This window comes from Auxenochlorella protothecoides, assembly GCF_000733215.1.
Source record: "Auxenochlorella protothecoides strain 0710 unplaced genomic scaffold scaffold14, whole genome shotgun sequence".
Classification (NCBI taxonomy): domain Eukaryota; kingdom Viridiplantae; phylum Chlorophyta; class Trebouxiophyceae; order Chlorellales; family Chlorellaceae; genus Auxenochlorella; species Auxenochlorella protothecoides.
In genome coordinates, this window is record NW_011934251.1 from 307,842 (window position 1) to 335,166 (window position 27,325).

Sequence of the window (27,325 nt, forward strand, 5' to 3'; positions counted from 1 at the left end):
GTCACGCATGCGCCGCAGCGCGTCGTCTGCCGTCCTTTCCAGCACCACGCGCTCTATGTTCTGGTGGTCCATGAGCACGTTGCGCAGCACAGAGCCCTCAGCCCCCGGCGGGAACACCAGGGCGCGCTCCACGGTGAGCACGTCCGGCGCGGCCGCCAGGTGGGCCGGCACCACATGGGGTGGGTGGTCAAAGTTGTAGACGATGACCGTCGCCCGGCAGTTGCACCGCGTCATCAGCGTCTGAGAGGGAGTGGGGGTTGGGGGGGCCGAGGGATGGGGGGGCTGGGTGCTGAGGGGGACGAACCTGACGAGGCTGGTCCAACCTGGCGGACGGCAGAGTGGCGAGTGCGGACGGAAGGTGCTTCCCTCGCTCACAAACATCCCACACCAGCGACAGGCATGGCCCTCGGTCCCACCAACCCCCCCACCTTGCTCACCCTGAGGGCGCGTGCATCCTCGTGGCTGTGCACGAGGAAGTTGGGCAGCGTCCGGCCGATTGCGCACTGCGGGAGCAGGCGGGCGGGGTGTGTTGAGCCACCAAAAATGGGCGGTCGAGGGGGAATGTGCTCCCGCTGACCCAACGAGTGCTGCGGCACGGCGGCGAAGAGCCTGGCGCCGGCCACGAATGCTTCCATGGCCCTTCCTCCCCCTCCACCCGCCCGAAGACACCGTACACCACCTGTCCCGAGAAACATGCGATCATAAACTCCCCCCCTGCATTACATCCAGCCTCTACAGACCGGAATCTGGCCCCTCAAATCGACTGCCCCTTCCGCCCAAGCGCGGAACCCCCCACCCCCACCCCCCCATCTGCCCATCGCTCCACATTGAAACACCCGGAGACGCCCCACCTCCACGGCCAGGGCCCAGACGTCATCGTTGAGCGCCAGCGCGGCGCCGACGGGGCCGATGGGCCGCCGGGCGAAGGAGCGCGGCGCCGCCTCGATCGCGCGCCGCACCTGCGCGGCCGCCGCGCCGCCAAACCGCTGCACGGGGTCGCGCCGAGCCTGGCCCAGCGCGCGCAGCGCGTCCTCCGCGGCACCCACGCCGCGCTCGGCCCGGACCGCCGCCCGCGTCGCGGCCTGCTGCGCGGCGCGCGCCGCCTCATGCCGCGCCGCGCCCTCCTGCATCGACAGGCGGTGGGTAGCGACGGCCGCGCACGCCGCCTCCGCCTCCAGCTCCGCCGCCCTCACCGCCGCTCCACTCCGCTCCAGGCGGGCCTGGGGGGGGGCGGACGCAGGGTGGGGAGACTTGGGGGAATGATGGGTGGAGAAGACCGCAGCCGCCGGGGAGCACGATCATTCGCCACCCACAGGCAGGGGGGGCCTTGGACGCAGGGCCGGATCGCAGACACACACAGTGCCATCCATGCTTTCATAGGCTCGTGGACAGAACACAGCGCTCACCCGCTGCTCGGCCGCGCCGCGCCCATCCACCTCCGAGATGGCCTCGGCCATGGACTGGTGCTCGGAGCGCATGCCTGCAAGTTCGCCCTCCAGACGCCGCAGGTCTGCCCTCGCGGAGGAGAGCTGCAGCGGGGAATGTTTTGAGCTTACGGACAGGGGAGTGGCAGTGAGTGGGCAGAAGCAAGACGAAAACCTCCCCCCCCCCCCCAAAGAAAAACATACCCACAAGCTGCCACGAGAGCTTCTGTCACGTGGCTCATGGGCGGCAGGTGTTACAGCAAGCACAGCTTGCGCCCAGGAGCATGCATGCCCCTGCCTCCCGCATGGAGTCCCCCGACCCAACGCCATGACCCAGCAGCTTCAGTGTGAACTACCCTCACGCTCACCTCCTGCACTCCCGCCGCCTTCTTGGCACGCAGCGCTTGCACTGTCTGGGTGACGCCCTCGATGGCCTCCTTCAGATCGTTTACCTTGGCCTCCTGCATGACGGCGGGGTCGGGACGTGGTATCAGCCAGGGAATCCATGGACCGTACCCACTGGAAAGCTGCGCTGAAACAGCGGCGCCACGTGTGTCCATCTCACCTCCCGCGAGATCGCCACATCAAGTTCGTCCTTTCGGGCGCATGCGGCCTTGGCGTCGGCGCGCGCCTGCTCGGCCGACTCTGGGAACGTGGTCGCCAGGTCCCGCTCCACCTCCTGGTGCAGCGTCGAGGATGCTTGGGCTTGAATGGCCGATGCTCCTGCATGATACTCCCCTCAACAACCGAATGCTCCTCCGAGACAGCGAATGGGAGATCCGCTTGCATGACCACCCTGTACCAATAATAATGTCGAGCCCATACCTCTGTGCTGAGCACGCTTTGCCCACCTGGATGTCTGCCTCTGTCTCTGCCACGGCTTTCCACACCAGACCCTTGGCCAGTTTCACGTGGGTAGCGCGCCACGCCTCCACCCCCCTGAGGAGCTCCAGGCGTGACTTCTTGGCCCCCAGATCGGCCTCGGCACCCTGATGGGGTTGGGGTGGCAAGCCTGTGCTGCAAGATGGACAGCCTGCCAGTATCCCTACCATTGTGTCGGGTCCATTCCCGGCCTGGGCTCTCCACGTCCCAACCGGCATCAGCAAGCCCTGGCCGCCTCCTCTTCCCCAGCCCCAGGTCCCACCTGCAGGCCGGCCTCGTCACCCTTGTTGGCGGCCAGCATGCACTCCAGCCGCTCGTTGGCGAGGCGCAGGTTCGCCCCGATCTCCTGGAAGTGCATGGCCTCCTCGAAGAACTGGAACTTGGCCCCCTCGCTGGCCTGCCCGGCAAAACTGCGGCGGGCGAAGCGTGCCGTGAGAAACGAGGGGGCCGTGCAGCGGGGCACAGCGTACAGGGCATGCCGCAGCGTGCAGGGCACGGCGCACTTCCACCCCTCCGTCTGGATCCTTGACTCTGCACCGCCAGCACAGCGGGAGCCAGCAGGGACCCACGCACAGCGCGTCGCTCCACACTGCCCACCCACCCGCGCGCCAGGTCCTGGGTCAGGACGACGACGGGGTTGGCTGCGTTGATGCAGAAGTGGTCCATGAGGGCTGTCACCTCCTTTGCGCCAGACATCCTCTGCGCGCGAGAAGGCGGAGATTGCTGGGCAGGGTTGGCAAACGACACAGGCATCGAGCATGCAAGGGTTTGGATGCAGACGGGGCAGGGTTGAGTCTGGGCACTCGAGGGATCAACAATGGGATGTGGGAGTCTCCCGGCCCAGCACAGACCAGGCACAAAGAAATCAAGCACCAGGGCCTTTAAACCTCCCTCGGACCACCCCGCCCTTTCCCTCCCACCTCCCGGCCCTGCGCGTCTCGGATCTTGATGTGGCCACCGGTGCCGCTGTTGATGCGCCGCTCTATCGTGATTCTGGGCCCCAGCTCCTCGGCACGGTAGGCGTCTGGCCCCTCATTGCAGAGGGTGACGCTGACGAGGGCGTAGGGCATGCCATGCTTCACAAAGCCGTGCACCGACTTGAACCTGCATGCGGTTGGGACGGGCGAGGGCGAGGGTTTGCATGCCGGCCTGTGGGCAGCGGTGGTCCATTCATGGCACCCCAGAGCAATGCATCCTCATCCCTCAGAGCGTCGAGGCAGGCGCAGAACGCCACCGGGCTTCAGGCCTGGCACCCGCCACCAGAGCGCAGGGCATCCCACACCACAGCATGCAAGCCCGCAGCGCGCGTGCATCGCCAAACGATGCCCACAGCCACACCCACCGCACCTGCCGGTGTCCCGGGCCCGGGCACCCAGGCAGCACTGCAGGGCGGTGAGCGCCGCGCTCTTGCCGCTCCCGTTTGACCCCGAAATGAAGGTGACGTTGGGCCCAAAGTCCATGGTCAGGTGCTCGTGGCACATGAAGTTGACCAGCGTGATGGTGGCCACCTGGCCCGCCCTGGCCTGCCCGCTGGGCAGGGGGGCCTCAGCCTGTCGAGAGCCGGTGAGGAAGAGGGGTCTTGGAGGCTGCAGGACCCAGGGATTGCAGGTGGAAGGGAGCCTACACCCGTGTGGCATGCCATTCGCCCTCCTAGCCCTGCCAGCTGCTCCCATTCCAGAAGGGCAGGCCGCTTCGACACCCCTTGTGCCCTCGGATATGCCAAGAACTCACCTCCACCTGTGCCTGCTCAACCTGCTCCTCCTCAGCCACTTCGGGCTCCTCCACATCGCTCTGCGCATCGCGCGTGGCGGCGGGCTCCTCCACGGCCCTGTTCTCGTCACCGCCAACCAGGATCGTCACTTCACTGCCTGGACGCGCCCGCTTGGGGTCCGGCTGGGAGGCAAGGGGCTCCACCCCGCCATGGCCCGTCCCTGGGGAGGGGCCCAGCCGGCGCGGGGAGGTCATCGTCTTCCTCCGTGACCGGGTGGAGGGACCACGACACATGCCACCGCCGGGTGGGCTTGGCAGCTGGGTCCCAGGAGGCATGGTCTGGTTGTCGACAGGTCCCAGTACCTCACGCATCACAGGCCCTGGTCAGCGTGGCCCAGCTCACTGGGAGAAGGAGACGTGGAATCCATTGAGCACCACTGTCCCAAGCTGGGCATCGCACAACGCAGATACGAAGCTACTGGCCGGCAGGGTGCGCCACGACAGGCAGGGCAGGTACCAGAGCACCCTGACCCACCTGCAGCCCGAGCCGTGCACCGGCGATCAGGTCACCGACGAAAGTATCATTGTAGATACTATTGTGATATTTTCAGCATGGTCTGCTGCAAATCAGGGGATCTCCAAATCCAGCGGAGACTTGACTTATTGAGACGTGGCCAGGTCGGGTTCAAGGTTGGTCTGGAGGGGCTGGTGGGCTGGTCGCGGAGTTGAAACAACATGAGGATGCACAGGACATTCCTCACAGTACCGCCAGCATGTAGGCTGGGCTTCGTGCTGGTGGGGGACGCGATCCAGCCCTTCGACATTCAATCGAGTTTCGCCAGCCCATGCGGGGTGTGCTGTGCAGTCCCGGATCTCCAAAACTCCCTAGCACGGGTAACCTGCGAGAACTGGAGGGCCATCCTGCCTTGATTGAACACTCATGAGAAACAATGGCTTTTGAGAGATGTCTGTAGGCAGCAGATTTGGCATGGTCGGGTGTTCGAGGTCCAGCTCCGGCGAGCATCCTGCCCAACTCCACGCCACACCGAAGCTATAGATCTCAAGTTTACCACGATATCCAAAGGTTCGCAGAGGCAATACAAACGCCCCGATCTGTGTCACCTCCCTTCGCAATGACAGGGGTCCTGGACCGGTACCAATTGCTGCACAAGATCGGGCAGGGCTCCTTCGGCACCGTATGGAAGGGGTGAGCGAGGAGGGGTTGCCGCGTTCGTACAACATCCAGCATGCAGCATCAGAGCGAGCGACTTCCCAACTCTGCATGGCCCTTCCCCATGTTCCCCCCAGGCTGGACACATTGGAAGGGCGCGATGTGGCAGTCAAAGTCATCGACCTGGAGGACCTGTGAGTCTGGGGAATAGCCGACTCCGCAAGGGCTGGGCAGTGGCTGTGCTGGTTGTTATATAGAGGGCTCTCACATGGCAGTGTGGCCGTTCAAGTATCACACAGATCCGGTTGGCGACTTGGCCCCTCCAATGCCTATGGTTGCTGGCGGGGCCTGCGTGGGCTGCTCATGCGACAAGGCAGGCGCACTTGTGTAGGTCAAGTTCGATCGTTGGAGAACCACTCCTCAAACCCCAGCCCTGCGCCCCGCGTGCTGACATGTGTGCCGCTCAACCCCCCCTTCCCCCTAAATGAACAGGGAGGAGGACATCGGCGACCTGCAGGAGGAGATCAACACGCTGCGCGGCTGCCGCCACCCCCACATCACGCAGTACTACGCCTCCGCCGTGGTCCCCGGCTCCTCCCGCCTCCTCATCGTCATGGAGCTCATGTCCCTGTCGGTGGCCGACCTCCTGGTCACACCACCCACCGCATCCCCGGAGGCCAGCCCCCCGGACCCAGCCGCTCCGGCAGCCGTCGCCGGCCTGCCGGAGCCTGTCATCGCCCACGTGCTGCGGGGGGTGCTGAAGGCCCTGGCCTACCTGCACTCCCAGGCCCGCATGCACCGCGACATCAAGGCCGCCAACATCCTGCTGTCCAGCGCGGGGGCGGTCAAGGTCAGCGACTTTGGAGTCAGCGCCCAGCTGTCGGGCACGGTGGGCTACAAGCGGCGCACCTTCGTGGGCAGCCCGCTGTGGATGGCGCCGGAGGTGATAGAGCAGGCGCCGGAGCGACACTCGGGGGTGCCGGGCGGGCCCGATGACGCCCGGGACGGGTACAACATGTCGGCGGACATCTGGTCCCTGGGCATCTCCGCCATCGAGGTGGGCGCGTGGTCGGATTGTTTTGTCTGGGGCGGAGGAAGGGGAAGGGCTGAGCGCTTGTACATGCACCTGCAGCTTGGATACCAGGTACGCCACTACGCCGCCGCGACCAACTCTTCAAGGCCGGCCAGTCGGTGTTCCTGTGGAGTCCTTTGCCCACCCTGCCTCTGAGCTTGCTGCGCCGGCATGCGAACAGCAAAAGTATCCCTCCAACGCGCAGATGGCCCGGGGAGAGCCGCCGCGGGGCGAGGTGTCATCCTTCCGCCTCCTCTTCATGATCGTGCGGGATGAGCCCCCCTCCCTGGAGGGTCCCTTCTCCACAGAGTTCAAGGACTTTGTATGGCAGTGCCTCCGCAAGGCGCGTGGTGCTGGGGGTGGAGGGTTTTACTGGCGCCGCGCTGCCCTTTTCTGATGTGCCGAGTTGGTGAGGTGCGATGGGACCTCGCGCGAGGCCTGGCTCGCAGGCGGGGGTTACCTGCTCCGTAACCCTCACCCACTAACCAAACATCCGCAGGATCCGACCCAGCGCCCCTCCCCCGCCGACCTGCTGCACCACCCCTTTGTGGCGGGCGCAGACGCGTGCCCCGAGCTGCCGCACCTGGTGGCCACCCACGCCGCGCGCCAGGCGCTGCGCTTCGCGGCGGCCGCCGGCCCGGGCAGCGCGGGCGCCTTGCCGCGCGACGCCGAGGCCAGCGACGGCAAGGCGGCCGGCCAGAACGGGTGGGACTTTGCCGCCGGGATGGTCTCGTCGGCGGGCGCCGCGGCAGCTCTGGCGACGTCAAGCCTCCCTTTGGAACGCGCCCCTGTTCGTCGGACGCTGGCGTCCGATCCCGGCATCATCGGCGCAACAGAGGGGACGACTGGCGTAGGCCCGGGACCCCATCTCAACCCAGTGCTCGACGCCGCAGCGGCCAGCACGGCCGCCGACAACGCCGCCACCGTGCGGAGCGCGCCGCCGGGCGCGACGCCCTCTGCAGGCGACAAGGCGGCCCCTGGCCCGTCTGTCGCACCCCTGGCGCTGCTGTCGCGCCAGGGCAACGGCGCCGGCGCCGGCCCGCTCCCCGCCACCTCGCGCTTCGTGCCTGTGAGCGGCGTCGACGCGACGCCCGCGCAGAGACCGGGGACGACGAGCGCGGCGCCCTCGCCCGATGGGCGCTGGCCGCGGCCGGCGCCGGGCGGCGGGCCCGTGGCCGCCCTCCTCCGCCCCGCCCTATCCTCCGCGGCGGCAGCGGCCGGCAACGAGCCGGCGCGGGGTGCGGCGGCGGCGGCTGTCGCGGCGCTGTCGCAGCTTGAGACGCTGGCGCCGGGGTCCACCAGTGCCGCCCTGGGCGACATGCTGGCCAGCCTGTCCGCCAGCGACGACCCCGAGCTGGCCGCGCTGCGCGGCGCGGCGGCCGCTGTCTTCGGCGGCGGCGCCGAGCGGGGCGCAGGCCCCGGCCCGGACGTGCCGGCGGGGCCCCTGGGCGGCTTCCTGCTGGCTCGCTGGCGTGAGTCGGTGGCACGCGAGCGTCTGCAGCACCACCAGCAGCAGTACGCCCAGAATTGAGTTTGCTTACTGGGGATCCCAACCCGCGCTCGCTGCAGGCATCCTGACCCCGTCTCGATCTCGGCATGTAACATTGCCTTGGGGGCAGGCCAGTACACATGTGTGTGGGGTGAGGGGTCAGGTGTCATTCTGGGCGGGGGTCGCCTACACCCGTCGGATGAGGAGCAAGCATGGCACGGGGGTATGTGCGTCAATAGAGCAAGGTGTTGATTGGAAGCATGTGTGGGGCCGAGCGGCGCCACGGAACGTTGCACTCGCCGCAAATGTGGCTGGAAAGGAGGGCAGCACCCGGGAGTGCGGCACGCTAGGCCGCCCCCGGGAGGCCCACGCGCAACGCCGCCCCTCCTTCCTCGAGGGGCGCGTCGTCAGTGGCACGAGGCACGGCGCGGCCCCTTGGGCCTCCTGCGGCGGCCACCAGGCCCGAGATGAGCCCCGGCGGGGGCCCCGCTGCCGTCGTCGCCCCACCCTCGGCGGACGCGGCAGGGGTTCCCTGCCCCTCTCCCGGTCTGGCCTCGGGCCCGGGCCTGGTGGCGGCCTCCACCCACATGCGCACCCGCTCCGCCGCGCCGCACTCGTGCCACTTGAGCAGCGTGTGCCGGTGCACCGCCTTCTGGTCATCGGTCAGGTCCCGGGCCCAGGCCTGGAGGTAGGAGACCAGGGCGCGGGGGGGGATGCCCGGGGTCGCGTCCAGCACGCCCTCCACCTCGTCGTACATGGCCGACACGGAGGCCGGGCCGGGCGCGCTGCGCGGCGCCGCGCCGGCCTCCCCGCCGCCGCCCGTGCCGCCGCCGCCGCTGAGCAGCGCCGCGGGGGCGGGGGCAGCGGGATGGCGTGCTCGGCCAGCAGCGCGCGCAGGCGCACGTTCTCCGCCTCCATGGCCTGCATCTTCTCCTTCTGGCGCAGGCGGAAGCGCTGCTGCGCCTTGCGGTTCTTGTCCTTGGTGGCCTGAGTGCGGTCTGCGGGGCCGCTGCCGGTGCGCTGCATGGCGCTGTCGTCCTCGCCCTCGGGCGACTCGGAGCCGGAGTTGTGGAAGCCCTGGCCGCCGTTGCCGCTCAGCAGGGCGGGAGGGGGGGGCGGGGGCGGGGCGCCGGAGTGGTGCCATCGGCCTGGAAGGGGGGGCGGCATGGGTAGCGTGTGACGATGGGGAGGGAAAGGTGACCCTGGGTGAACCAAGGGGTGCTCAATGGGGCCTCGTGACGAGCTTTTTGCTGCAAGGATAGCGACTCCACATCACATGGAGAAGGGCTGCGTCGCCATGCAATCGGGAGGGGGTCTGCCCACGGATTCATGCACCACGAGGCCGAGCTGGGGCACGTCTCCTCATGGGCTTCGGCAGCCCCCAACAGAGGACACACTCAGCAGGCCGCGATCGCATTCTCAAATGCAACGTGGTCCCCGCGAGTTCACCGCAGCCACCGCCCACCTAAGCCCTGCTGCTCTGCCGATGCAGCAAGCTCCTCCACCCGGGCGCGCTTGAATGACGCGCCCTGCACCTGCCCGGCGCTCAGGGCAGCCTTCAGCTGCTCCAGGGGATCAGACACGGACGAAGCACCCACAGCCTGAAGTAATTGGCTCATGGGAGGGTGGGGGGTAGCCATGGCCAGGTAGGCCTGTTGTGTTGGATCCAGCTTGTCGGGTCTGCGTGTCTCACGAGGGACCGGCCTGCGTGGGCGGGGCCCAGTCTCAACAGCTGCGCCTGTTCAGCCTTCACCTCGTAATTAAAACGAATACATATTTCCAAAGATGGCAAGGCCGCGGGCACCAGTGAGTGACTTTTAATGACTGAGTAATCGTTTGATGAAAATTACGTTGGTCATTGCACGTAATCCCTCCAGGGTCGATTTGTATTGATGCTCTCTTCTGCAGCCTGGCGCCTTTACCAGGCTGCATGGCACGTGTATACCTCGACACAAGGTGCATCGTTCAGTGGTCCATGTATTGGTTTGTAAGGAAGGGTTTGGCTTGATAGTAGCTGCTGCTGCTCGCACAGAGACGTACATAATAGGTACAAACTTATTGCACTTAGCGTGCTCTGTTGATAGTGCCAGCTGGTCGGGATTCCATGCACACACTCAGGCCACATACCTCAAGGATGGATAAACTTCCATGGCATGGGTTTGCAATGGTCATTGCTAAACACCAAGCGCTGGAGTGTATAGTTCAGGGCCATAGAATGTACTCGGTGCTATTGTCTGCATGCATAGAGGGGGCATTCACTCACTTTGACGTCTCCCCGAACTGCTGGGAGACACCAGCAGGCATTTGGTCGCGTTTCTGTAAGGAGATACAACCCGTATGCTCAGGGATGTTCATGGGTGCAACGCACGGATCGTCTGTGGGTCAACACATACGGAGATCACTCTGCCATTTTAAACCCGTGCGCGTCAGCTTCGCATCGGGGTGCCCTATCATCAAAGGTCCCTCACGCATCCACAGACCATCACGTCTTCAAACATGGATAGGTTGAAGCCTCTCGTGGAGCCACTCAAGGCAGGTCCGGCCTTGTTAGGCGTCCTGCAGTCGGCGCACCTCGCCCAGTCCATCCTCCCCGGGCTCATCGCCGATGTACTCGATGAGGGGCTCCATCAGAAGGGGGAGCCAGGCCCAACCCCACCAGCATCCACTCAGGGACCTGCGGCGCAGCCATCGCTGTGCACGGTGCCGCAGCTGAATTTCGTGACCCCACGGTGCGAGGTGCTCCAGGACTGCGCCCTTGCAAGCCCCACAGGCAATCCTGCGCTTACCATCCTTCTCATCTTTCGCGTACAGGGGGAAGCACGACCTGGCCTTCCATGACAAATCATTCTCCCTGCACAGCCCGAAGACCAGCATCAGCATACCATATGCTGCAGTGACCCACATTCTGGTGAGGTGTGGCCAGAGGACAGTGTATGCAGTGTGAATGCCAAACCCAGCAAATCCTGGGGATGGACATTCTTTCCAAGTGATTTGGTCCCCCTCTCCCTCCCAATCCCACCCACATCACCGTATGTGACGCAGATCCTGGATTCTCTGCCTGGCGACTCCAAGGGCAAGGTGCTCCTTTTCCTCGTCATCTCACAGTGAGTCTTGGGTGGGTGCTTTGCCCTCATATGCCTCAGGGGGGTTACACGATGGCCATTAATCAGGCAGGGAGCGCTCGACCTAGCCTCAGGGCAGGACGTCGAGCAGCCTGAGCTTCCCCAGTACTTTCTCAGGCAGGCTGGGAAACCCTTGCCCCAAACCTGGTCACACCAGCCATGCAGGGCTGCTGAACGGCAAGTCGCCGCTCACAGCGGTGGTCATCAGCACCACTGCAGCGGCCCAGCTGGCTGTGAAGAGCCCAGGCAGCAGGGATCCCCTGGAGGGGCCCGCCGCAGTCGTCCTCTGTCAGCTGTTCGGGTGAGGCAATTGTTGTGCAAGGGGGATCATCGTGGGTTAAAGCCTGAGGGGAGGGCCAAAGGGTACGACCGCTGCTATCTCCGACTCTCTGGCTTGCGAGCTGCGACCACGACCCAGCCGGGCTCAGAGCCCGCTTTCATCCCCTGGGCGATCCACAGGCAGCTAGGCGTCCCGCCCGCCTCGTTCTGCTCCCCCGACCCGGCACAGTTTGGAAGCATGTCGTCGGGCCACTCGGGTGTCCCCGCCCATGTTAAGGCGAGGGCGGGGACCCTCTTCCCCATGCCCGCCGGCCTCTGCTTCCTGGAATCGGTCAGTTTTGTGTGCGTTTTCATCTGAAAAGTGACCATTGTGGTTCTTGGTGGCATGGAGACGGGCAGACCCAACTCCCATCAACAGGCCCGAGTTCCCATCCCCTGCAGCCGGCCCTGTTCATCCCGCGGGAAGAAATTAAGGCCATGGAGCTGGCCAGGGCGGGGGGAACATCCTCCACCTTTGATGTGTTTGTGCACCGCAAGGATGGCAGGGTGGAGGAGTTTGGGATGCTGCCGCGTGAGGAGACTGGGCCCTTCGAATGTGAGCCTGGCGTGGGGAGGGGGCCAAAGAGCTGGGATCAGTTGACATGGTGCCCGTCCAGTCGTTGACCTGCACTGACTCTGCTACACTTCAGGAGCTGAAATCCGCCGTGGCAAAACACCCCCCTTGCCACATCGTCGCAGCATACATGATGAACCAGAAGCTGGGACCCCCGGCTGACGATTCCGAGGGTTCAGATAGAAGCGAGGACTCAGGGGACGCCAGCTCTTCATCAGATGCAGAGGTGGGGTGAAGCAGTAGCACAGCATGGGGTGTGCTGGGATGCAAAGGAGGTCGGCCTGCCACCCGCACCTAGACCACTGATTTCCTATGAGCCCTCACCTCAGCCCGCAAACTCAGATCATTTTTCCACACAGGACGAGACATTCGACCCTGAGGCGGGGTCGAGCGACGAGGACGCTGCGCCGGGGGGGTCCAGGCAACCCGGCACGTCTGATGCAGGTGGGTCATTTGGTCAGAGATCACTCTACCCTAGGCTCCCAGCTGGAGAGGGCAATGGTGGCTGCACGCCGCCATCAGTCGTAGATAGACCCGCCTCCTCCCAGCGGTGCACGCCACGTCCGGTCACGTCCTCCTCTCCATCCCAGCAGGGTCCAGCGACGACAGTGATTCAGAGGGAGAGGCTGGCTCGGATGTGGAGCTCGTGTCGGAGGATGACATGTCGACGGCGGCTCTACAGCGGGTGCTGGCAGCCGAGGGCGCAGCTGCGGGGCCCAGGAAGCGGAGGCGCAGCTCCGACTGACGTATGATGCGATGTTTTAAAGCTATGTCACTCTTTGTAATCAGTTCTCAATTGGTCACGCAGAGAGAGCTCTGTGGTCCTGCGCACTGGTGTCACAGCATGCATCACCCCTCCTCCAGCACCTCCACATCGAGCTCGCTGAGGAGCATGTGAACGGAGGCATCATTGTCGTCCTCGCTGCCACCCAGGTTCTCAAAGCTGGCAGTGTCGGCCCGTCCCCTCAAGGGGGGGCTGTGCGCTCTCCGATGTGCCCGCTTTGACTTCCCGCCTGCCCCGCCCCTTGCGCCGCTCGGCGCGTGGGACTTCAGCCCCGTTCTTGAAGTCAGCCCTGCACAGGGGTGCAGGGATGGCTGACTGTGATGGACGGCTTTCACCCACCAGGGAGAGGGGCCATCCACCTCAGCAAGCACCGACTGCCCGCCACCATGCCCAAGCTGCCTAACCCCCTCATCATCACTGCTCACCACCCCTCCCCCCTGTCTTGGGGTCTGCAAGCATGGCTTCAAAGGCCTTGAGGCGCTCCACGCTGGGCACACTCTCCACCCGATGCTTGCGCCGCGCGTGCGCCCGCACCAGCACCACCGCCACCACCGCCACCATACCGATACCCTGGAGGATCTGCGGGAGGGTGGGGAGTGGATTCACACGGGCAAGTGGTATACCTCCGCGGAATTCTAGGGGGGCATCGCCCTCTCTGCGAGGGCAACATACACACGAGGGCATTACACCAACTCTCAGCCCTGTCGCCCCAGTCTCCTGTGTGCCCACACGCCGTCTTGGTAGGGCGACGGCGCCATCCACGTTCCCCTCCCCCCAACCTCCATGCCTTCCTTTCCTGCCACAACCCCTCACCTGCACCGCCCCCGCGGCCAGGCCCTGGCCGCGGGGGAGAGCGGGACCCTGGGGCTGCGCCAGGCAGAAGATCGCCAGGGTTTGCCCCGCCAGGGCCACGGCCACGTGCCCCGAGGCGCTGCCCTCCAGCAGCACTCCCATGCCGCCCTCGCTGTCCGGCAGCCGGCCACCACGGGACAGGACCGCGGCCAGCACTGCGGCCAGCGGCTGCCGCGCCGCCAGCGCCGGGCCGCGGGGCGATCCCCGCCCGCCGGCCTCGTAGGCGGCCAGCGTGCCGCCCCCCGCCACGATCACCGTGTGTCCGCCCGCCGCCGTGAGCGCCACGTCCCGCTCGGTCAGGGCGGGCGGGAGGGCGCGCTGCGCGGCAAGCGTGCACCCCGGCCGGCCGCCCCGGCCCAGCCTCAGGCTCGCCAGCCGGCCGGCGCGGGTCAGCGCGTGCACGGCGTGGGGGCCCTGCGCCGCCGCCATCAGTTCGTCCCCGGCGAGGCCCAGGCATGGCTCCGGGGGCGACAGTCCCTCTGCCCCAGCCGCGGCAAAAGCCCGCCCCGTCAGCACGCCACGCGCCAGCAGAGCGATGCCGGGCGACTCCAGGGGCTGGGAGGACGCCAGCGCGGGCCCCAGTCGGTCAAAGAGGGCCTCGCTGGCGCCGGGCACCCGGACAACAAAGGCCGTGCTGGGCTCTGAAGCGTCCAAACCGCCTCGGGCGAGGACGCTGACGAGGACGGGGCCCCCTGGCAGGACCCCATCGCGGCCCCTCCGTCTCTTGGCGTTGCCGATCAGCCTCAGGGCTCGGATACTGCAGGGCGACCTGCAGTCCAGGGGTGCGGCTGCGGCTCCCGGTGCAACGCCGGCGGGGATGCCGGTCTCGGCAGCCTCGGTCAGGCCATCCCGCGGGACCAGCAGCGCCTGGAGGGTGCCATCCTCAAGGCCGACCAGGAGGTTGAGGGCCCCCGGCTGGTACCAGGCAGCCAGGGCGGAGACTGGCGCTGACGGAGATTCTGGAGAGTGGTTTGTGAGGACCTGGGGGTGAGCCATGCCTGAGAGCGTTCTCTTGTTGAAATAGAATTGCCTGGCAAGCTGCTTGGAAGGGCACCCAGAGCAACAGTGTGGGATGCATGCACATGCGCCGGGTCCCTCCTGACCCTCTTTGGCCTGAGCTTCCACGCACCTGGGGTGAAGCTGGCGACCACGAAACCTTGGGCAGTCAGAATGTGCACGCCCCCTGCCCCATCACCCACAGCAAGAAGGGGAGTCAGTGGCCCACCACCGCGCGGTGTGAGATCCTGACCTGGGTTCTGGATCCATGTAAGTGCAGTCACATTGCTGCGGAGGTTGTGGGCCGACAGGAGGGTGGCGGTATCGGTCCACGTCGGCACACTCGTGTACAAGGGAGTGATCTGGGCCTCGCAGGTATCGCTGGAGCCTACGCAATGGGGCCACGAGAGGTTGCTGGCAGTGCTTGATGAAGAATGCCTGCATGTAAAGGCGCATGCATACCTGTTGCGCATGAGATGGACGCGATGAGCAGGAGCACGACACCCCTCATGGTGTGGAGCGTCCGGTCCCAACAGCCAACCATGCTCGACTCTCCGGGATGCAGTCGTCAGCAATCCTACATCCACTCATGGCATCTGGAGGGAAGCATGCGATGCTGAGATCGCATCATCGGGTTTCGCATGCTTGGCAATGGGCAAACCCAGCCAGGCGAGTGGGGTGGTGGGGAAGAAAGGGTGTGCTTGGAAAACCCAGGGAAGGGTCAAGAAGTTGCTCGCACACGAGCCCCTGCTCCTCAGCAGGTCGCGGAAGCAAAGAATTCCCAGCAAAGTACATGGACAAGGTTTGACGAGAAGCCAGGATCTCTCCCCGCCTACTCCGACCTCGTGCGCCCCGACTTCCCACACCTGCTTCCACGCGGTGCGCAGTTGAGGCCCAGATCTCGACACACTCCGGGGGAGCTGTCCGTCTGATCTTTAGCCATGGTAGAACAGGTACAGCAGTCCAAACTAGTCCTCCTGGGCGAGATGGGCTCCGGGAAGACCAGCCTGGTCCAGCGCTTTGTTCGTGGACAGTATTTCGAGAACCAGGTACGACCTGCGCCGGCGGGGGGCAGGCTGGACTCTTGCTGGGCGTGAGTTTATTTCTTCGATGAGAGCAAGTGTTCTTTGAGGCTGGCCTGGGAGGGGAGGCTGAGGGTTCCCTGCCGTCATTCCATGCGACTGGGGCTTGAAGGCTGGCTGCTCCACTCCCTTGCTGTGCCCTCCCCCTCCCGCCCAGGAGTCAACCATAGGCGCTTCCTTCTTCACAAAAACCATTCCTGAGAAGCACGTCAAGTTCGAGATTTGGTGAGATTCGGTCTGGGTGGTGCCCAGGTTTGTTGCTTTGGTGGATCGCGGATGGATGGGTAGGGAAGGTGCCTGCCCCATCCTCACCTCCCCCTCCCTCCCCTCCCACCCACCTCGCAGGGACACGGCGGGGCAGGAGCGGTACCACTCCCTGGCGCCCATGTACTACCGCGGCGCCGCCTCGGCGGTAGTGGTCTTCGACACCACGCTGGCCAGCTCCTTTGAACGCGCCAAGAAGTGGGTACACGAGCTGCGCCAGAACGTAGCCAACCCCGACCTCATCATCGCGCTGGTGGGGAACAAGGTGGACCTGGTGGACGCGCGCGCTGTGGCCGAGGCCGACGCGCGCAACTACGCGGCTGAGACCAGCCTGCTCTACTACGAGTCCAGCGCCAAGACCAACGTGAACGTGGTGGAGGTGTTTGAGGACATTGCGGACCGCCTGCCGCGCGCCGCCGCAGCCGCCGCGCCCGCTGGCATCCAGCTGGACGAGCAGCCGGCCGTGGCGCCCAGGAGAGCGGGCTGTTGCTGAGGCCTGTAAAGGGACGGGGGGAGGCTGGGTGGCTGGTGCTGGGGTGGAGGGCCCTGAGGGCCAGGCGCCGCCGTGCCCAAGCCAGATGAGTATGGATCTGTCGGCCTTTTCCCCGCGCCGGCCGGCTGGCAGCATGGGGCCCAGGAGCCGGGGCAGGCCCCGAGGCTGGGCTTGAACCCGTCACCCTCACCTTGCGCAAAATATCAGACCTCACGTCACAATGTTGAGCGGCACCTGGAGTCACGGCCACGACCCCACTGTCCCCCTCACACTGCGCCGGATTCTACCGAGGTGCATGCTCTGCAGGCTGTGATGTCCCCAGGCTTTGATGTCCCCCTCCCCTGCCCCCCGCCGCAACTCGCAATGTGTACACTAGGCATGCCACGCGCACAGGCTTCAGGATCAGCAAGGTGATCAGGGGCGAGGAGAAGGGAATAAGTAGAAACCTCCCCAGGAGGACACTGCAGGTACCGGGGGGCTGAATGGGCCCCCCGGGCAGGCGCGATCAGGGGCCCAGACGGTCATGCACGCAAGGGCTTCCGAAAGCTCGCAGCGACCATCTAGCGTAAGGGGCAGAGCAAGCGGGCAGATGAGAGAGAGAGGAGAAGAGGGAAAAGGTACAGCATACTCTCGCGCGGTTCCAAGTGAATGCTACTGGGGGCCGTTTGGCAAGGAGGGAGGTGGCACGTGGCATGCACAGGTGCCACCAGTGTGCCACCAGTTTAAAGGCACCGACATGCGTGGGCGCATGGCGGTCTCAAGGCGAGAGGCAGAGGGGGTCCACCCAGGGCATGATACCTGCCTCCAGTCCAGCCCGTACACCGAACGCCTCCTCGCCCGCTCCGCCGGCTCGCCGTTGCCACGTCCACCCCCTCGCACATGATCCCCTGCCGCCCGCGCTCAGGCGGACGACACATTGAACCAGGATCGCATGCCCTCGTCGTAGTGCACATGGGTCTCGGTGTACAGCGGCCAGCGCCCGGCGGCGGTGGCAATGACGTCCACGGTCTGCACGATGGAGGGCAGCAGCTCCACGGAGTGGGTGTGGGTGTTGGCCGCCAGCAGCTGCTGCGCGGTGAAGGCCGGCGCGTGCAGGTCGGTCTCGGTGCCCATGCCGATCAGGACGAAGCGCACGCGGCTGCCCACCGCCGCGGTGAGGTCGGGCTGGTTGCAGAAGAGGAAGCCGTTGATGGCGGAGCGCACGACGCTGGTTGCGAAGTTGGTGTCGTTCTGCGCGCCGATGGGGTCCAGGGCGGTGCGCTGGAGATTGGCCACCACGTAGGGGCTCACGCTCTCGTCCCCGGTCAGGAACAGGAGTGGGTACAGGTGGTCCACGCCCACGGGGACCGGGGCGGGGTCGGTGGACAGGTCGCCGCCAAAGGCGCCGGCGCGGCCGATGACCAGCGTGCCCACCAGGCCCGCGTATTGGTGCGTCGCGATGTCCACGCCGGAGGAGTAGGCAAAGGCCACGGTACTCAGGTCGTTGGTCTGGGGGCCGGCACTGCGGTGGGTGATTGGTTCATGGGTGGGGTGAGGTGGGGTGGGTGGGGAGCTTGCGTGAAGGGTCTGGGCAGATTGCGATGGGGAGCAGCAGAAGTGGGTGTATGGCGGGGCAGCGCTAGGCCCTCAGACATTCCAGCACAGACCAAGGCATCCGTTCCCCCCATGAGTGAAGAAAAAGGGCACCATTCCCTCACGTGGAAGGCACGAGGAAGGTGTAAAGGTGGGTGGCATTGGGCGCGACGGGGGTGGAGGCGGGGTCGCTGGCGTTGGACAGCGGGATCAGGCCGGCGTCGAAGGCCAGGTTGACATCCATGTCCAGGGCGTTGCGGAAGACGACGGCAAAGGTCTGGCCCACCTCTGCGAACAGCGTGGGCCCCAGCAGGCCGGCGGTCGCGGGGGCTGCCACGCGCGTGGCAAAGTCCGGTCCCGTGTACTGGCGGTAGACGGCCTTGATGGCCTCGGGCCCGATGGACACGTTGGTGTGCGCCACGTACTGCTTGGCGTTCTCGTCGAACGCCTCGCCCGTGCAGCCGTCGAGGCCCAGGGGCACGTAGTTCCAAACCAGGGTCTCGGCCTGGACGTAGTAGGTCTTGGCGGCCTCGGCGGCGGGGGGGTCGGCGACGTCCCCCACCACGTCGTACAGCGCCATCATGCCGGCGTTGATGTGGTCCACGGTGCGGCAGGTGAGCAGGCTGGAGCCGGAGCCGTGCGCGACCACGTCCAGGGACTGCATGGTGCCGGGCATGGCGGTGACGGAGGGCGCGGCTCGGCCGTCGGCCAGCAGGTTCTGGCGCTGGAAGTTGGGCGCGTGCACGTCGGGCTCGGTGCCGATGGAGATGATGTGGACGCGGGTGACGCCGTCGCGCGCGATGGGGATGTGCGGGCCGTTGCAGTACATGAAGCCGTTGATGGAGTGCATGAGGTTGGACTCGGCAAACGCGCCGGCGGGGGAGGACTCGCCGCCCTCCGCCTGCTCCGTCACCTGGGTGTCGTTCAGCAGCACGGTCCAGTCGGCGTCGGCCAGGAACAGCTGCATGTTGGCGTCCAGGAACAGGCTGCCCTGCTCGTTCATGACGCTGAAGTAGAGCACCACCTCCGCGTCCACGTCCAGCGGGACCATGTCGGGGCCAAAGGCGCCGCGCTCGCCGATGATCAGCGCGCCCACCAGGCCCGCGTAGGTGTCGGCGTCCTCCACGGTGTGCGAGTGGTAGAGCCAGGCCTTGGTGGAGAGGTCGGCGGGGCCGGGGCCCGCGATGTCGGGCACGTTCCAGGTGTATGTGAAGGTCTGGCCGGTCTCCACCGCGTCGTCCCGCTTCTCCTCGGCGCTCGTCCCGTCGTTGTAGGGCGTCCCCTCGTTGGACTTGTCGTACCAGACGCCGTGCGGGTGCATGGACACCGGGAAGGGCAGCGTGTTCTTGAAGTGCACGCGCAGGATGTCCCCCACCTCCGCCTTCATGATGGGCCCCAGCAGGCCCAGGTACTCGTCGGCCGCGGCGCGCGGCACGCGCTGCGTGTAGGTGTCGTCGGTGTACAGGCGGTACAGGCCCTTGACGTACCGGCTCCCGATGCGGTCGCTGAAGTTGCCCACGTACGTCAGCTGGTCGGCGGTGAAATTCTCCGCCGACCCGCCGCACATGTAGGCGCCGTGCGGCGCGTAGTCCCAGATGTCCTGCTCCGCCTGCACGTAGTAGTCGCGCGTCGCCCCGTCCAGCTGCGCGGTCAGCAGCGCCTGGGTCGTCGCGTTGGGCGCCACCTCGTACAGCACGATCATGCCGCCGTTGAAGTGGTCATTGATGTGGCAGTGGAACATCCAGGTGCCGGGGGAGCGCGCCTCCATGGCCAGGGAGTAGGTGGAGCCGGGGATCATCTTGATGATGTCGGCGCGCTGGCCGTGCACCGTGATGGTGTTGCCGTGCCAGTGCACGTTGTGCAGGTCCAGGTCGGAGCCGATGGCCGCCGCGTGCCAGCGCACCGTCTCGCCCTGCACCATGCTCACGTTCTTCACCGCGCAGTACAGCAGGCCGTTGATGGAGTGGTGGGTCTGGGTCTCCAGCAGCTCGGTGGGGCTCAGCCCAAAGGACTCCGCCGTCCGGCCCCGCATGTTCATCTCGTACAGCGGGGAGTTGAACTCGTAGATGATCTGGATGGAGAGGGGGTGGGGGGAGGGGGTGTGATCAGGGAGGGAGACAATGCCGGGTTGGCGAGGGAGTGACTGCGAGGCTGTGCTCGAGGCCAAGGCTGCGCCTGAGAGTGCCGCTGCAGCACATGATACTGTGGCAGGGGGGCGTGCAGCAAAACGCAGGGCAATGTACAACTCAAACTACATACCAAAGGGGCGTTAATTGCATTCCAACAATGAAAAATGGGCATGGCTGGCCAAAACCCCGAATGGCAAGGAGGCAGCACACCCAGATCTCATCCCTCCCAGATACCCACCTGGGTGACGGTGATGATGTCCCGGCCGGGGGGCCGCGTGGTGTCGGTCGCGCTGGTGGAGGCGTTGGCGATCAGGATGGGTCCGATCAGGCCCAGGGAGGAGTGGGCGGTGGGATCGACCATGGACCTGGGCGGGGGGAGGCGCGTGCATCTCGGTGACGGGAATGCCGGGGATCTGGAGATCCGATCCAGCGCACGCGAGATATCCTCGACGCACCCCGACACGCTCGGATTTAGACCCTCGAACGATGAATTATAACTCACTTGTACAGCCAGAGCTTTGTGTCCGGCTCGTAGGCGGTGGGACCAGCTTCTTGGGGGATGGTGAAGGTGAGGGTGACGGTGGTGTTGGACGGTACGGGGTCCAGGAAGTCGGAATCGTCCCCGACGATGGGCGTGAAGCCGGTGGGAACGAGGTTGACGTCGAAGTCCAGGGTGTTCCGGAACACGATGGTGACATTGTCTCCCACGCGCGCGCTGATGATGGGGCCTGTGGAGGGGAGCGGGGATGGCCAGTGGCTGGAGTGCCCAGGTTGCATGGCCGCACGCAACAGCCCTAAGCCTCGGCAGCCAAAGCGTGGGACACAAACCGTCATGACACCCTGTAAACTCACCCAGCATGCCCAAGTGAGCCTCAGCTGCCGGCCTCTGCAGCTCCTCCGTGAAGGTCTCGTCAGTATAGCCCTTGTACAGGCCCATGTAATACGAGCTGCCCACGGCCGCCGTGGTGAAGGTCTCCGAGGCGCCGTGCGATGTGCCACAGATGTCGGAGCTGCCTGAGTCAAAGAGGACGACCTCGGCCGAGATGTAGTAGGGAGCCGGGTTTGCAGCTGCCGCCAGTGAAAGCAGGGTGCTGAGCACCAGGGCGCGCACCAGGCGTGCCATGGTGGCCGTCGACTGAAACCTGGTCCCCCTGGAATGCAGGCGAATGCAACGTATATGGCCGGCAGCCCGTCCGACCAGTGATGAGAGACGTTTGTGGGTGTCCGCCTGTCATGGCTCGCGTACGCTGTGGGGTGGCGTGTGCTGCGATCGCTGGCGTACGCTCGTCACGGCCAAACCCCACGCACGTGCCCTCCGATCACGATCCGTCCTTGGCGAAGATTTGAATATCATCTCCCGGATCTCCTTCGCCGAGCACCCTTAAGAACCCGTCAATGTAGCCCAATATCAAATTACAAGTGTATGAGCAAGGCATGGGGTCGCGCACGCAAAAGGCACAAGGGATAGGGGGGTGGATTTGGAAGGACCGCATGGACGGCATCACATACGTGTTATCCATTTCAAGCAAGACATAGAAGTCTTGGGGGTGGGGGGGTGGAACAAGGCAAATTTAGATCGGGGCGATCTCATACGCCTTCCGAATGAGCGTCATGAGACCCGAAAACAAACAAATGAGGTGTGCATGCCCGGATTCCCACGGGCGCGGGTCCTCGCCGTATACCTCTTGAGCATGGAGGGCCATGGCCAATTAAGCTCCAGCCCCCCAAACCACGTTTTCCATTCCCCGTCGCCGGCGGCACGCACAGCACGCGGTCAGCCGTCAGGAGAAGAAGGCGTAGGACGTGGCGTGGTCCACGATGCTCCATGCCGAGCCGACGGCGGCCAGGAGGCCGACCAGCACGAAGAGCGCGGCGATGAGCAGGCAGAGCGCGCGCTCCCAGCGGCGCAGTGCGGCGCCGCGCGCCATCATCCACATGACGCAGGGCAGGATGAAGCAGAGGGGGGCGTAGCCCACGGAGCCCACCAGGCCCATCAGGTCGGTGATGAATGGCAGCGCCACGGCCAGGAAGCCCGTGGCGGCCACGAAGGCCCAGCGGAAGCTCAGGCGCTTGGCGATGACGGCCCAGGAGTCTCGGTACTCCAGCCCCGTCCAGTGCGCCAGCGCGATGCGGGTGTCCACCCAGTCAAACACCGAGTGCGCAAACATCTGCGAGTGTGTGTTGGGTTGGGGGGGTGGGGTCCGAGAGAGGGGGTGCAGATTCGAGAGGAGACGGGAGGGGCCTGCATGTGCACTTTGGTTATACTCTGTAGACAGGCCGAGAACCTCACTGGATGTCCTGCCGTGGAGCACCGACCGTTGGGGTTGCTCAACGATTCTGCCCAATGCGGCACCCCCCACTTAGCCCACACTTGCACACCACACACCACACCCCTTCACTCTGACAGCTTGCACCCCTCATTCCTCCCCTCCATCACCACACACACCCCACGTCCTCCTCCCATCACCAAAACCCACTCACTAGGTAGCCTGCCAGGCCGTTGCCGACCAGGAGGAAGTTGCCCAGGACCACCAACCAGATGGGGTGCCGGATAGAGTTGAAGACCAAGGAGTCCACGCCCGCACCAAAGGCCCAGTAGCCGGAGAGGACGACGGCGAGCACCAGGGCGCAGATGACGGTGTAGCCGACCAGCGCGGCGCGGCGCATGGGCGGCACCGCGCTGGGCCGCGCCGCCAGCACCGCCTGCGTCTCGACCAGCACGGTGTTGCCAAAGAGCAGGGTGATGGAGCCCAGGGCCGAGAAAGCGGGGAACAGGCGCCCCGCCACGCTGCCAGCGATGGCGTAGGACACGTCCGCGTCCCGGCCTGCGCACGGAGGTGTGTGTATGGGGGGGGAGGGTGTGCGGGTGGGACAGGCGTTGAGATCCATCGAGGCTCGGCGAGCAGGCCCCCCCCCCCCCCCCAAAAAAAAAAAAGCCTTCACACGCACCGTGGAGGATGCAGCCCAGGACGGCGAGGAAGCAGAAGCCCAGCGTGGTCAGCGCCCCCGCGGCCTGCACCGGCGCCAGGCTGGCGATGTCCGGCAGGACGACGAGGAGAAGCTGGGCCCCCGAAAACCCCGCGATCCAGGGGGACAGGGAGGGCAGGCAGTGCGTGCCGGCGCGCAGGCCGCACAGCGCCGTGTAGGCGCCCTGCAGCGCCTGGCCGCAGATGACGGGGTAGATGGTGCACATGCCCGTGTTCACCACCAGCTGCAGGCAGGTGACCAGGGCGCGGCCGAGGCGGGGCCCCAGCACGGCCACGCCCAGGTCGCGGTAGCGCGTGCGCCGCACGCCGCCAAACTCGTGCAGGTGCGCCATGCGCGTGGCACACCACAGCGTGGCCAGGTAGGCCACCAGCACGGTGGTGGTGCCGCCGGCCCAGCCCAGGCGCGCAAAGGCGTTGGGCAGGGACAGGGTGAAGGGCGCGCCCACCGTCGCCACCAGGTAGTAGCAGCCCTGGAACCAGGTGCCTTTGGAGTTTGAGGGGAGGGGGGGGTAGGAGGATGGATATTTGGGGAAAGAATGGAGATGGGGGAGGCCAGTCGGCTGCGGAGGCAGAGCCAGTCAGGCACTGCATGTCTGGCCCCAGGGCCTGTGTGTGCGACAGGCCAGGAGCATGCAAACTGCCTCAGGGCAGGCCTGACCGGCGGTCTTCAGGAGAGGTCCTGCCCTTAGTATATGACCCCTATCGACATTCCTGGTACCTGTGGGTTCTTGAAAGGTGCAGCTGCTGGAGTGCGGCAGCAGGCTGGTACTGCTGCTAAAGGTGCTCAGGGACTTGTGCAGGCGCGACAGCGTGCCGGGACGGGGGGCAAGGGGGTCCGTGGCGCCGTTGGCTTCCACGAAGGAGGCCGGCACGTCGTGCAGGCTGGAAAACCTGACGACCCCCACCGCCGCAGGCTCATTGGGAGGGGCCATGCTTCCTCCTGAAAGCCTATATGCCCCCAGCCGTCATGAGGGGGAGGTCCAGGCCGCCTGCGGGACATGTGGGTGGCCGAATGGGTAAGTGTCGCTCACATGGCTTGCCCAAGTCGAAAACTTGGTCCCCGCTTTCCACCCGAGCCGGGACCACCTGGCGGAAGCAGCAGGACCGACTGAAGCCTGAGGCCCGGACGGGGGGTTCCTGCAATCCCTCATTCTGCCGTTTCAAAGCACTCAAGGCCTCCGCGACGATGGACGCCGCAGCGGGCCAGGTCCGGGACTTTGCCAAGAACAGCATCAGGTTGGTTGGGAGGCGTGTTGATACTCGAGGCGCGGAGGCACGCAGAAGGCCTTCCGTTCAGCGATCTTCCATTTCCAATCTGTCCCGACAGGCTAGTAAAGAGGTGCCAGAAGCCCGATCGCTCCGAGTTCGCCAAGGTGGCCCGGCTGACAGCCATGGGTTTCCTGGCCACGGGCCTGATAGGCTTCTTCGTCAAGCTGGTGTTCATCCCCATCAACCAGGTACTCCCAGGGTTGAATGCATGGCGTTCTGCGAGAAAGGATGCCATTACACGCTTCGAAGCGTCAGATCCTGTTGGCTCAGAACTTCCCACACACACCCACACCTCAGATCATCATCGGCAGCACTGCCTCTGCTTGAAGAGGAGTCTGGTGGCGACATGCTCGTTACTCGGCCGCAGCCAAGGCCCTTCCTGGAGAAACTCCTTTGTCTGATCATGCCCTTCCTGCTCTCATTTGTGTAATGCCCCTTACGACGGTGTATCCGGGGCCTGGGTGCCCCCCAACTTGTAGCCCAGGCCAGACACGACATTGGACAGCGCGTGCGCGAGCGCGGCATCCGCCACGTTCCCGGTGTGGAGGTAGAGCGCGCCGTACGCGGCACCCACGCCCGTCGCCCAGGCGGCCGACACGGGGGTCCGCCTGCGATCCAGAAGATGCAGCAGCCCAAACACGATGGCAGTGACGGCTGCGCCTCGCCTGTGCGTGGGAACAAATTGCTCAGGGTGGAGGGGCTGGCGTGGGGCGGGCAGTTTCGGGAGTCCAGCACGCCAAAGGTTGGACTGGCCGAGCTGGCAGGTCCACTGAAGCTGACACTGGCCCCATGTACCAGTGCATCCCCCCTCGCACCAATCCGGGGAAATGGCGGGCAGTAGGCCTCCCCTGAAGCACCACTCCTCTGCAGCGCCGGGAATGGCCCCAACCCAAACGACGTCCAGGGGGGAGCAGGCACTCAGCGCCTTTGTGGGTGGGAGGAGATTGGGTGGTCGCTGTGTTGCGATATCCACTGAGGGGCACTTTGTTTCTGTATCGTCAACAGTCACTGCCCGTCTGCGCAAGTGACCAAGTGCATCCACTTAAGCATGCTTACCTGGGCATTACTGGCATTGGAAGAGGCCTTGAAGCCGGAAACGAGGGCCATCAGGCACCATCTGGCGGCACTCACACCCGCCACCACACCGGCATCCAGAGCAAGGGAGGGGGAGCTGACGCCTGAGATGGTGATGGAGTGGAGCTGCTCATTAGGCGCCTGCAGAATGCTGGCGGATTTCCCCATGCAGCAGTGCCATTCCTGCTCCATCCTCAGCACATGACCAGACACATGTGGACTCGAAAGACTCCCCCCCCCCCGCTCTCTCTCCTGCTGCACCTTGGCTCAGGTAGTGCTGGAGCGCATCCGCATGACCCAGCCACACGGCGGGAGAGGCAATGGGAGCGACCATGCGCAAGGCTTGGCCCGTCAGTGCGAGCACAAGTGTTGTGGATGCCACGGCCGACAGCACATCCGGTCGAGATGGGAAATTGGAGTGGCTGGCCGCACCGCCCTCGGCCGCGGATCGTCGGCGAGATTCTTGACTCGAGGAAAACCCGTTTGGGGGTGTTCTCTGGGTGTTGCCGTCATTGGTGGCGGGTGCTGTAGGCGCTTCTCCCTCGCGCAGGGCGGTAGTGCCTCCCTGCTTGTAATGAAGACGAGGTCGCACTCCTAAGGCCTTGTGCAGCACATGGGACGGAAGCGGTGACAGGAGCTGCATTTTATACGCCCATTTTACGTTCTGGGAGAAGCTCAGTGTCGTGTTAGGCTCTTCAGGACACCTTACGGCAGTATGCTCGAGATGCGATTCCCGTAGCGAGCTGGATCGGAGCTTTACCTTGAGAATTGATGTGCTCTGGTAAATGGTGAAGCATGCAGCCATTGCAAAAGATGTACAAGCACATTCACACAAGCTCAATGGTGGCCATCTCAGCAGAGTCGCCTCGCCTAGGCTGGATCACGGGCTTGACTCGCGTGTAGCCTCCAGGCCTCTCACCATACCGGCTGGCCGCCTGTTCGAACACAGACTTGACCAGCTCCGGGTCGTACACGAAGCCGAGAGCCTGCGTGAAAGGATTGAAGGAAAGCGTCGGGGAGTATCTGGAGCACACAAAGAAGCCATGCCTTCATTTGCGCTCACATACCTTCACGCAAAGTCCTTCCCTCTGGTCCCACGCAGGACACGAGGCATCCGGCGCACCTGCCGACGCGCGTGCAGGCTACCATTCTTGGCCAGCGTGATGATGTGGTCGACGTGTTTCCGGATGGCTTTTGCGCGGGCCTGGGCCGAGGAGGGTGAAGGGGTTGCTGACAACACTGCAAATACTGTCTTGGTTTCGGCGATGGTCTGGCAATGCTCACAACATCCAGCGCTCATGTACCGCATTTCTGTGACTGCATGTCCTCGCCCACCCCTCACGAAATGATCCAGGATTATCACCTTGGTGGTCTGGATCTTGCCGTGCCTCAGGACCTGGGTGACAAGACCGCGAATGAGGGCCTTCCGCTGGTCTGCAGGGAGGTTCAGCTTTGCCTTCTTGTTGCCATGGCGCATGGCAAAAACGGTGGCGCCGTTCGTGGGGGCTCCTTGCAGAGAGTCTGTGCAGGGTTGGAATGGGAAGGTCACCACCAGGGCCCATCACTCACCATGGCCACCCCCGTCATCCACACGGTCCCACGCATCCCACCTCTGGCGACAGGGTCCAGCTGCGTAATCTGCACTCGCCTCATTCCTACATATGAGGGGGTTGCCGTGAAGGCATGCAGCCTCACGGGCGCACGGGCACCCGAGCAGGGTCCCAGCACCCTCGGCGCGCCAAGGGATAACACGGACATGGGGGGAACAGCCAAGGTTCCGCCCACAAGAAGAATAAGTGCACAATGCGAGTCACTGGTTGGACCTCCCCGACTCGTCGATGAGGGCCACTCAACTCAGGACCGCAGCAGGGCGAAGAAGGATAGCACTGCCTTTCCGCGTTTCCTTTTGCCACGGGCGACCGCAGACCAAAAGCCGCCGATGCACAGGCCTTCTCCACCAAAATCGCGCTTCATCTCGAGCGTCCTGTTGGCGCAGGACGCATCGATGGCGCGATGTTGAGTCCACCGCTCATCTAAACCCACCACGGCGGTTTAGACACA

General features: G+C 65.1%; 13 protein-coding genes across 13 annotated transcripts in view; 6 read left to right on the plus strand and 7 right to left on the minus strand.

The window, feature by feature from the left end:
- Positions 1-4,271, minus strand: part of F751_1492 (Structural maintenance of chromosomes protein 6) — a gene marked incomplete at both ends in the record, with an annotated part of 8,067 nt that extends 3,796 nt beyond the window's left edge. Inside the window, 13 exons of the mRNA XM_011400472.1 lie at positions 49-240; positions 438-503; positions 852-941; positions 1,152-1,220; positions 1,407-1,529; positions 1,793-1,885; positions 1,990-2,103; positions 2,276-2,413; positions 2,569-2,716; positions 2,908-3,005; positions 3,227-3,410; positions 3,654-3,856; positions 4,038-4,271. Of these exons, the coding sequence (XP_011398774.1) occupies positions 49-240; positions 438-503; positions 852-941; positions 1,152-1,220; positions 1,407-1,529; positions 1,793-1,885; positions 1,990-2,103; positions 2,276-2,413; positions 2,569-2,716; positions 2,908-3,005; positions 3,227-3,410; positions 3,654-3,856; positions 4,038-4,271 (1,752 nt within the window). The remainder of the gene's footprint in view (positions 1-48; positions 241-437; positions 504-851; positions 942-1,151; positions 1,221-1,406; positions 1,530-1,792; positions 1,886-1,989; positions 2,104-2,275; positions 2,414-2,568; positions 2,717-2,907; positions 3,006-3,226; positions 3,411-3,653; positions 3,857-4,037) is intronic.
- Positions 8-199, plus strand: F751_1493 (hypothetical protein; the record flags this gene model as incomplete). Its single annotated transcript, XM_011400473.1, has 1 exon — positions 8-199. One exon carries the CDS (start codon positions 8-10, stop codon positions 197-199), a length of 192 nt encoding a protein of 63 aa, XP_011398775.1.
- An 878-nt stretch (positions 4,272-5,149) lies between the features above and the next one.
- Positions 5,150-6,656, plus strand: F751_1494 (Serine/threonine-protein kinase svkA; the record flags this gene model as incomplete). The annotated part of the gene is made up of 4 exons (XM_011400474.1): positions 5,150-5,223; positions 5,325-5,381; positions 5,680-6,244; positions 6,465-6,656. 4 exons carry the CDS (start codon positions 5,150-5,152, stop codon positions 6,654-6,656), a joined length of 888 nt encoding a protein of 295 aa, XP_011398776.1.
- A 1,755-nt stretch (positions 6,657-8,411) lies between these two features.
- On the minus strand, positions 8,412-9,388 carry F751_1495 (hypothetical protein; the record flags this gene model as incomplete). The annotated part of the gene is made up of 2 exons (XM_011400475.1): positions 8,412-8,896; positions 9,214-9,388. 2 exons carry the CDS (start codon positions 9,386-9,388, stop codon positions 8,412-8,414), a joined length of 660 nt encoding a protein of 219 aa, XP_011398777.1.
- Positions 9,389-10,244: 856 nt separating this feature from the next.
- On the plus strand, positions 10,245-12,507 carry F751_1496 (FACT complex subunit Ssrp1; the record flags this gene model as incomplete). Its single annotated transcript, XM_011400476.1, has 9 exons — positions 10,245-10,477; positions 10,560-10,656; positions 10,791-10,852; positions 11,028-11,171; positions 11,330-11,480; positions 11,591-11,744; positions 11,888-11,988; positions 12,122-12,206; positions 12,356-12,507. 9 exons carry the CDS (start codon positions 10,245-10,247, stop codon positions 12,505-12,507), a joined length of 1,179 nt encoding a protein of 392 aa, XP_011398778.1.
- Positions 12,508-12,611: 104 nt separating this feature from the next.
- Positions 12,612-14,905, minus strand: F751_1497 (hypothetical protein; the record flags this gene model as incomplete). The annotated part of the gene is made up of 4 exons (XM_011400477.1): positions 12,612-12,835; positions 13,116-13,125; positions 13,360-14,345; positions 14,857-14,905. 4 exons carry the CDS (start codon positions 14,903-14,905, stop codon positions 12,612-12,614), a joined length of 1,269 nt encoding a protein of 422 aa, XP_011398779.1.
- Positions 14,906-15,335: 430 nt separating this feature from the next.
- F751_1498 (Ras-related protein RABF2b) lies at positions 15,336-16,715 on the plus strand (the record flags this gene model as incomplete). The annotated part of the gene is made up of 4 exons (XM_011400478.1): positions 15,336-15,443; positions 15,634-15,701; positions 15,822-16,121; positions 16,610-16,715. 4 exons carry the CDS (start codon positions 15,336-15,338, stop codon positions 16,713-16,715), a joined length of 582 nt encoding a protein of 193 aa, XP_011398780.1.
- A 418-nt stretch (positions 16,716-17,133) lies between these two features.
- F751_1499 (Hephaestin) lies at positions 17,134-21,057 on the minus strand (the record flags this gene model as incomplete). The annotated part of the gene is made up of 5 exons (XM_011400479.1): positions 17,134-17,734; positions 17,931-19,876; positions 20,173-20,299; positions 20,437-20,662; positions 20,787-21,057. The coding sequence occupies 5 exons, from the start codon at positions 21,055-21,057 to the stop codon at positions 17,134-17,136; spliced, it is 3,171 nt and encodes a 1,056-aa protein (XP_011398781.1).
- Positions 21,058-21,715: 658 nt separating this feature from the next.
- Positions 21,716-23,853, minus strand: F751_1500 (Lysine histidine transporter 1; the record flags this gene model as incomplete). Its single annotated transcript, XM_011400480.1, has 4 exons — positions 21,716-22,102; positions 22,416-22,759; positions 22,884-23,405; positions 23,640-23,853. The coding sequence occupies 4 exons, from the start codon at positions 23,851-23,853 to the stop codon at positions 21,716-21,718; spliced, it is 1,467 nt and encodes a 488-aa protein (XP_011398782.1).
- Positions 23,854-24,107: 254 nt separating this feature from the next.
- Positions 24,108-24,517, plus strand: F751_1501 (Protein transport protein Sec61 subunit gamma-1; the record flags this gene model as incomplete). Its single annotated transcript, XM_011400481.1, has 3 exons — positions 24,108-24,157; positions 24,249-24,378; positions 24,488-24,517. The coding sequence occupies 3 exons, from the start codon at positions 24,108-24,110 to the stop codon at positions 24,515-24,517; spliced, it is 210 nt and encodes a 69-aa protein (XP_011398783.1).
- Positions 24,518-24,626: 109 nt separating this feature from the next.
- Positions 24,627-25,598, minus strand: F751_1502 (hypothetical protein; the record flags this gene model as incomplete). Its single annotated transcript, XM_011400482.1, has 4 exons — positions 24,627-24,855; positions 25,006-25,115; positions 25,247-25,368; positions 25,526-25,598. 4 exons carry the CDS (start codon positions 25,596-25,598, stop codon positions 24,627-24,629), a joined length of 534 nt encoding a protein of 177 aa, XP_011398784.1.
- F751_1503 (hypothetical protein) lies at positions 25,018-25,218 on the plus strand (the record flags this gene model as incomplete). The annotated part of the gene is made up of 1 exon (XM_011400483.1): positions 25,018-25,218. One exon carries the CDS (start codon positions 25,018-25,020, stop codon positions 25,216-25,218), a length of 201 nt encoding a protein of 66 aa, XP_011398785.1.
- Positions 25,599-26,091: 493 nt separating the features above from the next.
- Positions 26,092-26,917, minus strand: F751_1504 (50S ribosomal protein L17, chloroplastic; the record flags this gene model as incomplete). Its single annotated transcript, XM_011400484.1, has 4 exons — positions 26,092-26,250; positions 26,388-26,468; positions 26,628-26,785; positions 26,875-26,917. 4 exons carry the CDS (start codon positions 26,915-26,917, stop codon positions 26,092-26,094), a joined length of 441 nt encoding a protein of 146 aa, XP_011398786.1.
- Between the last annotated feature and the right edge of the window lie 408 nt (positions 26,918-27,325).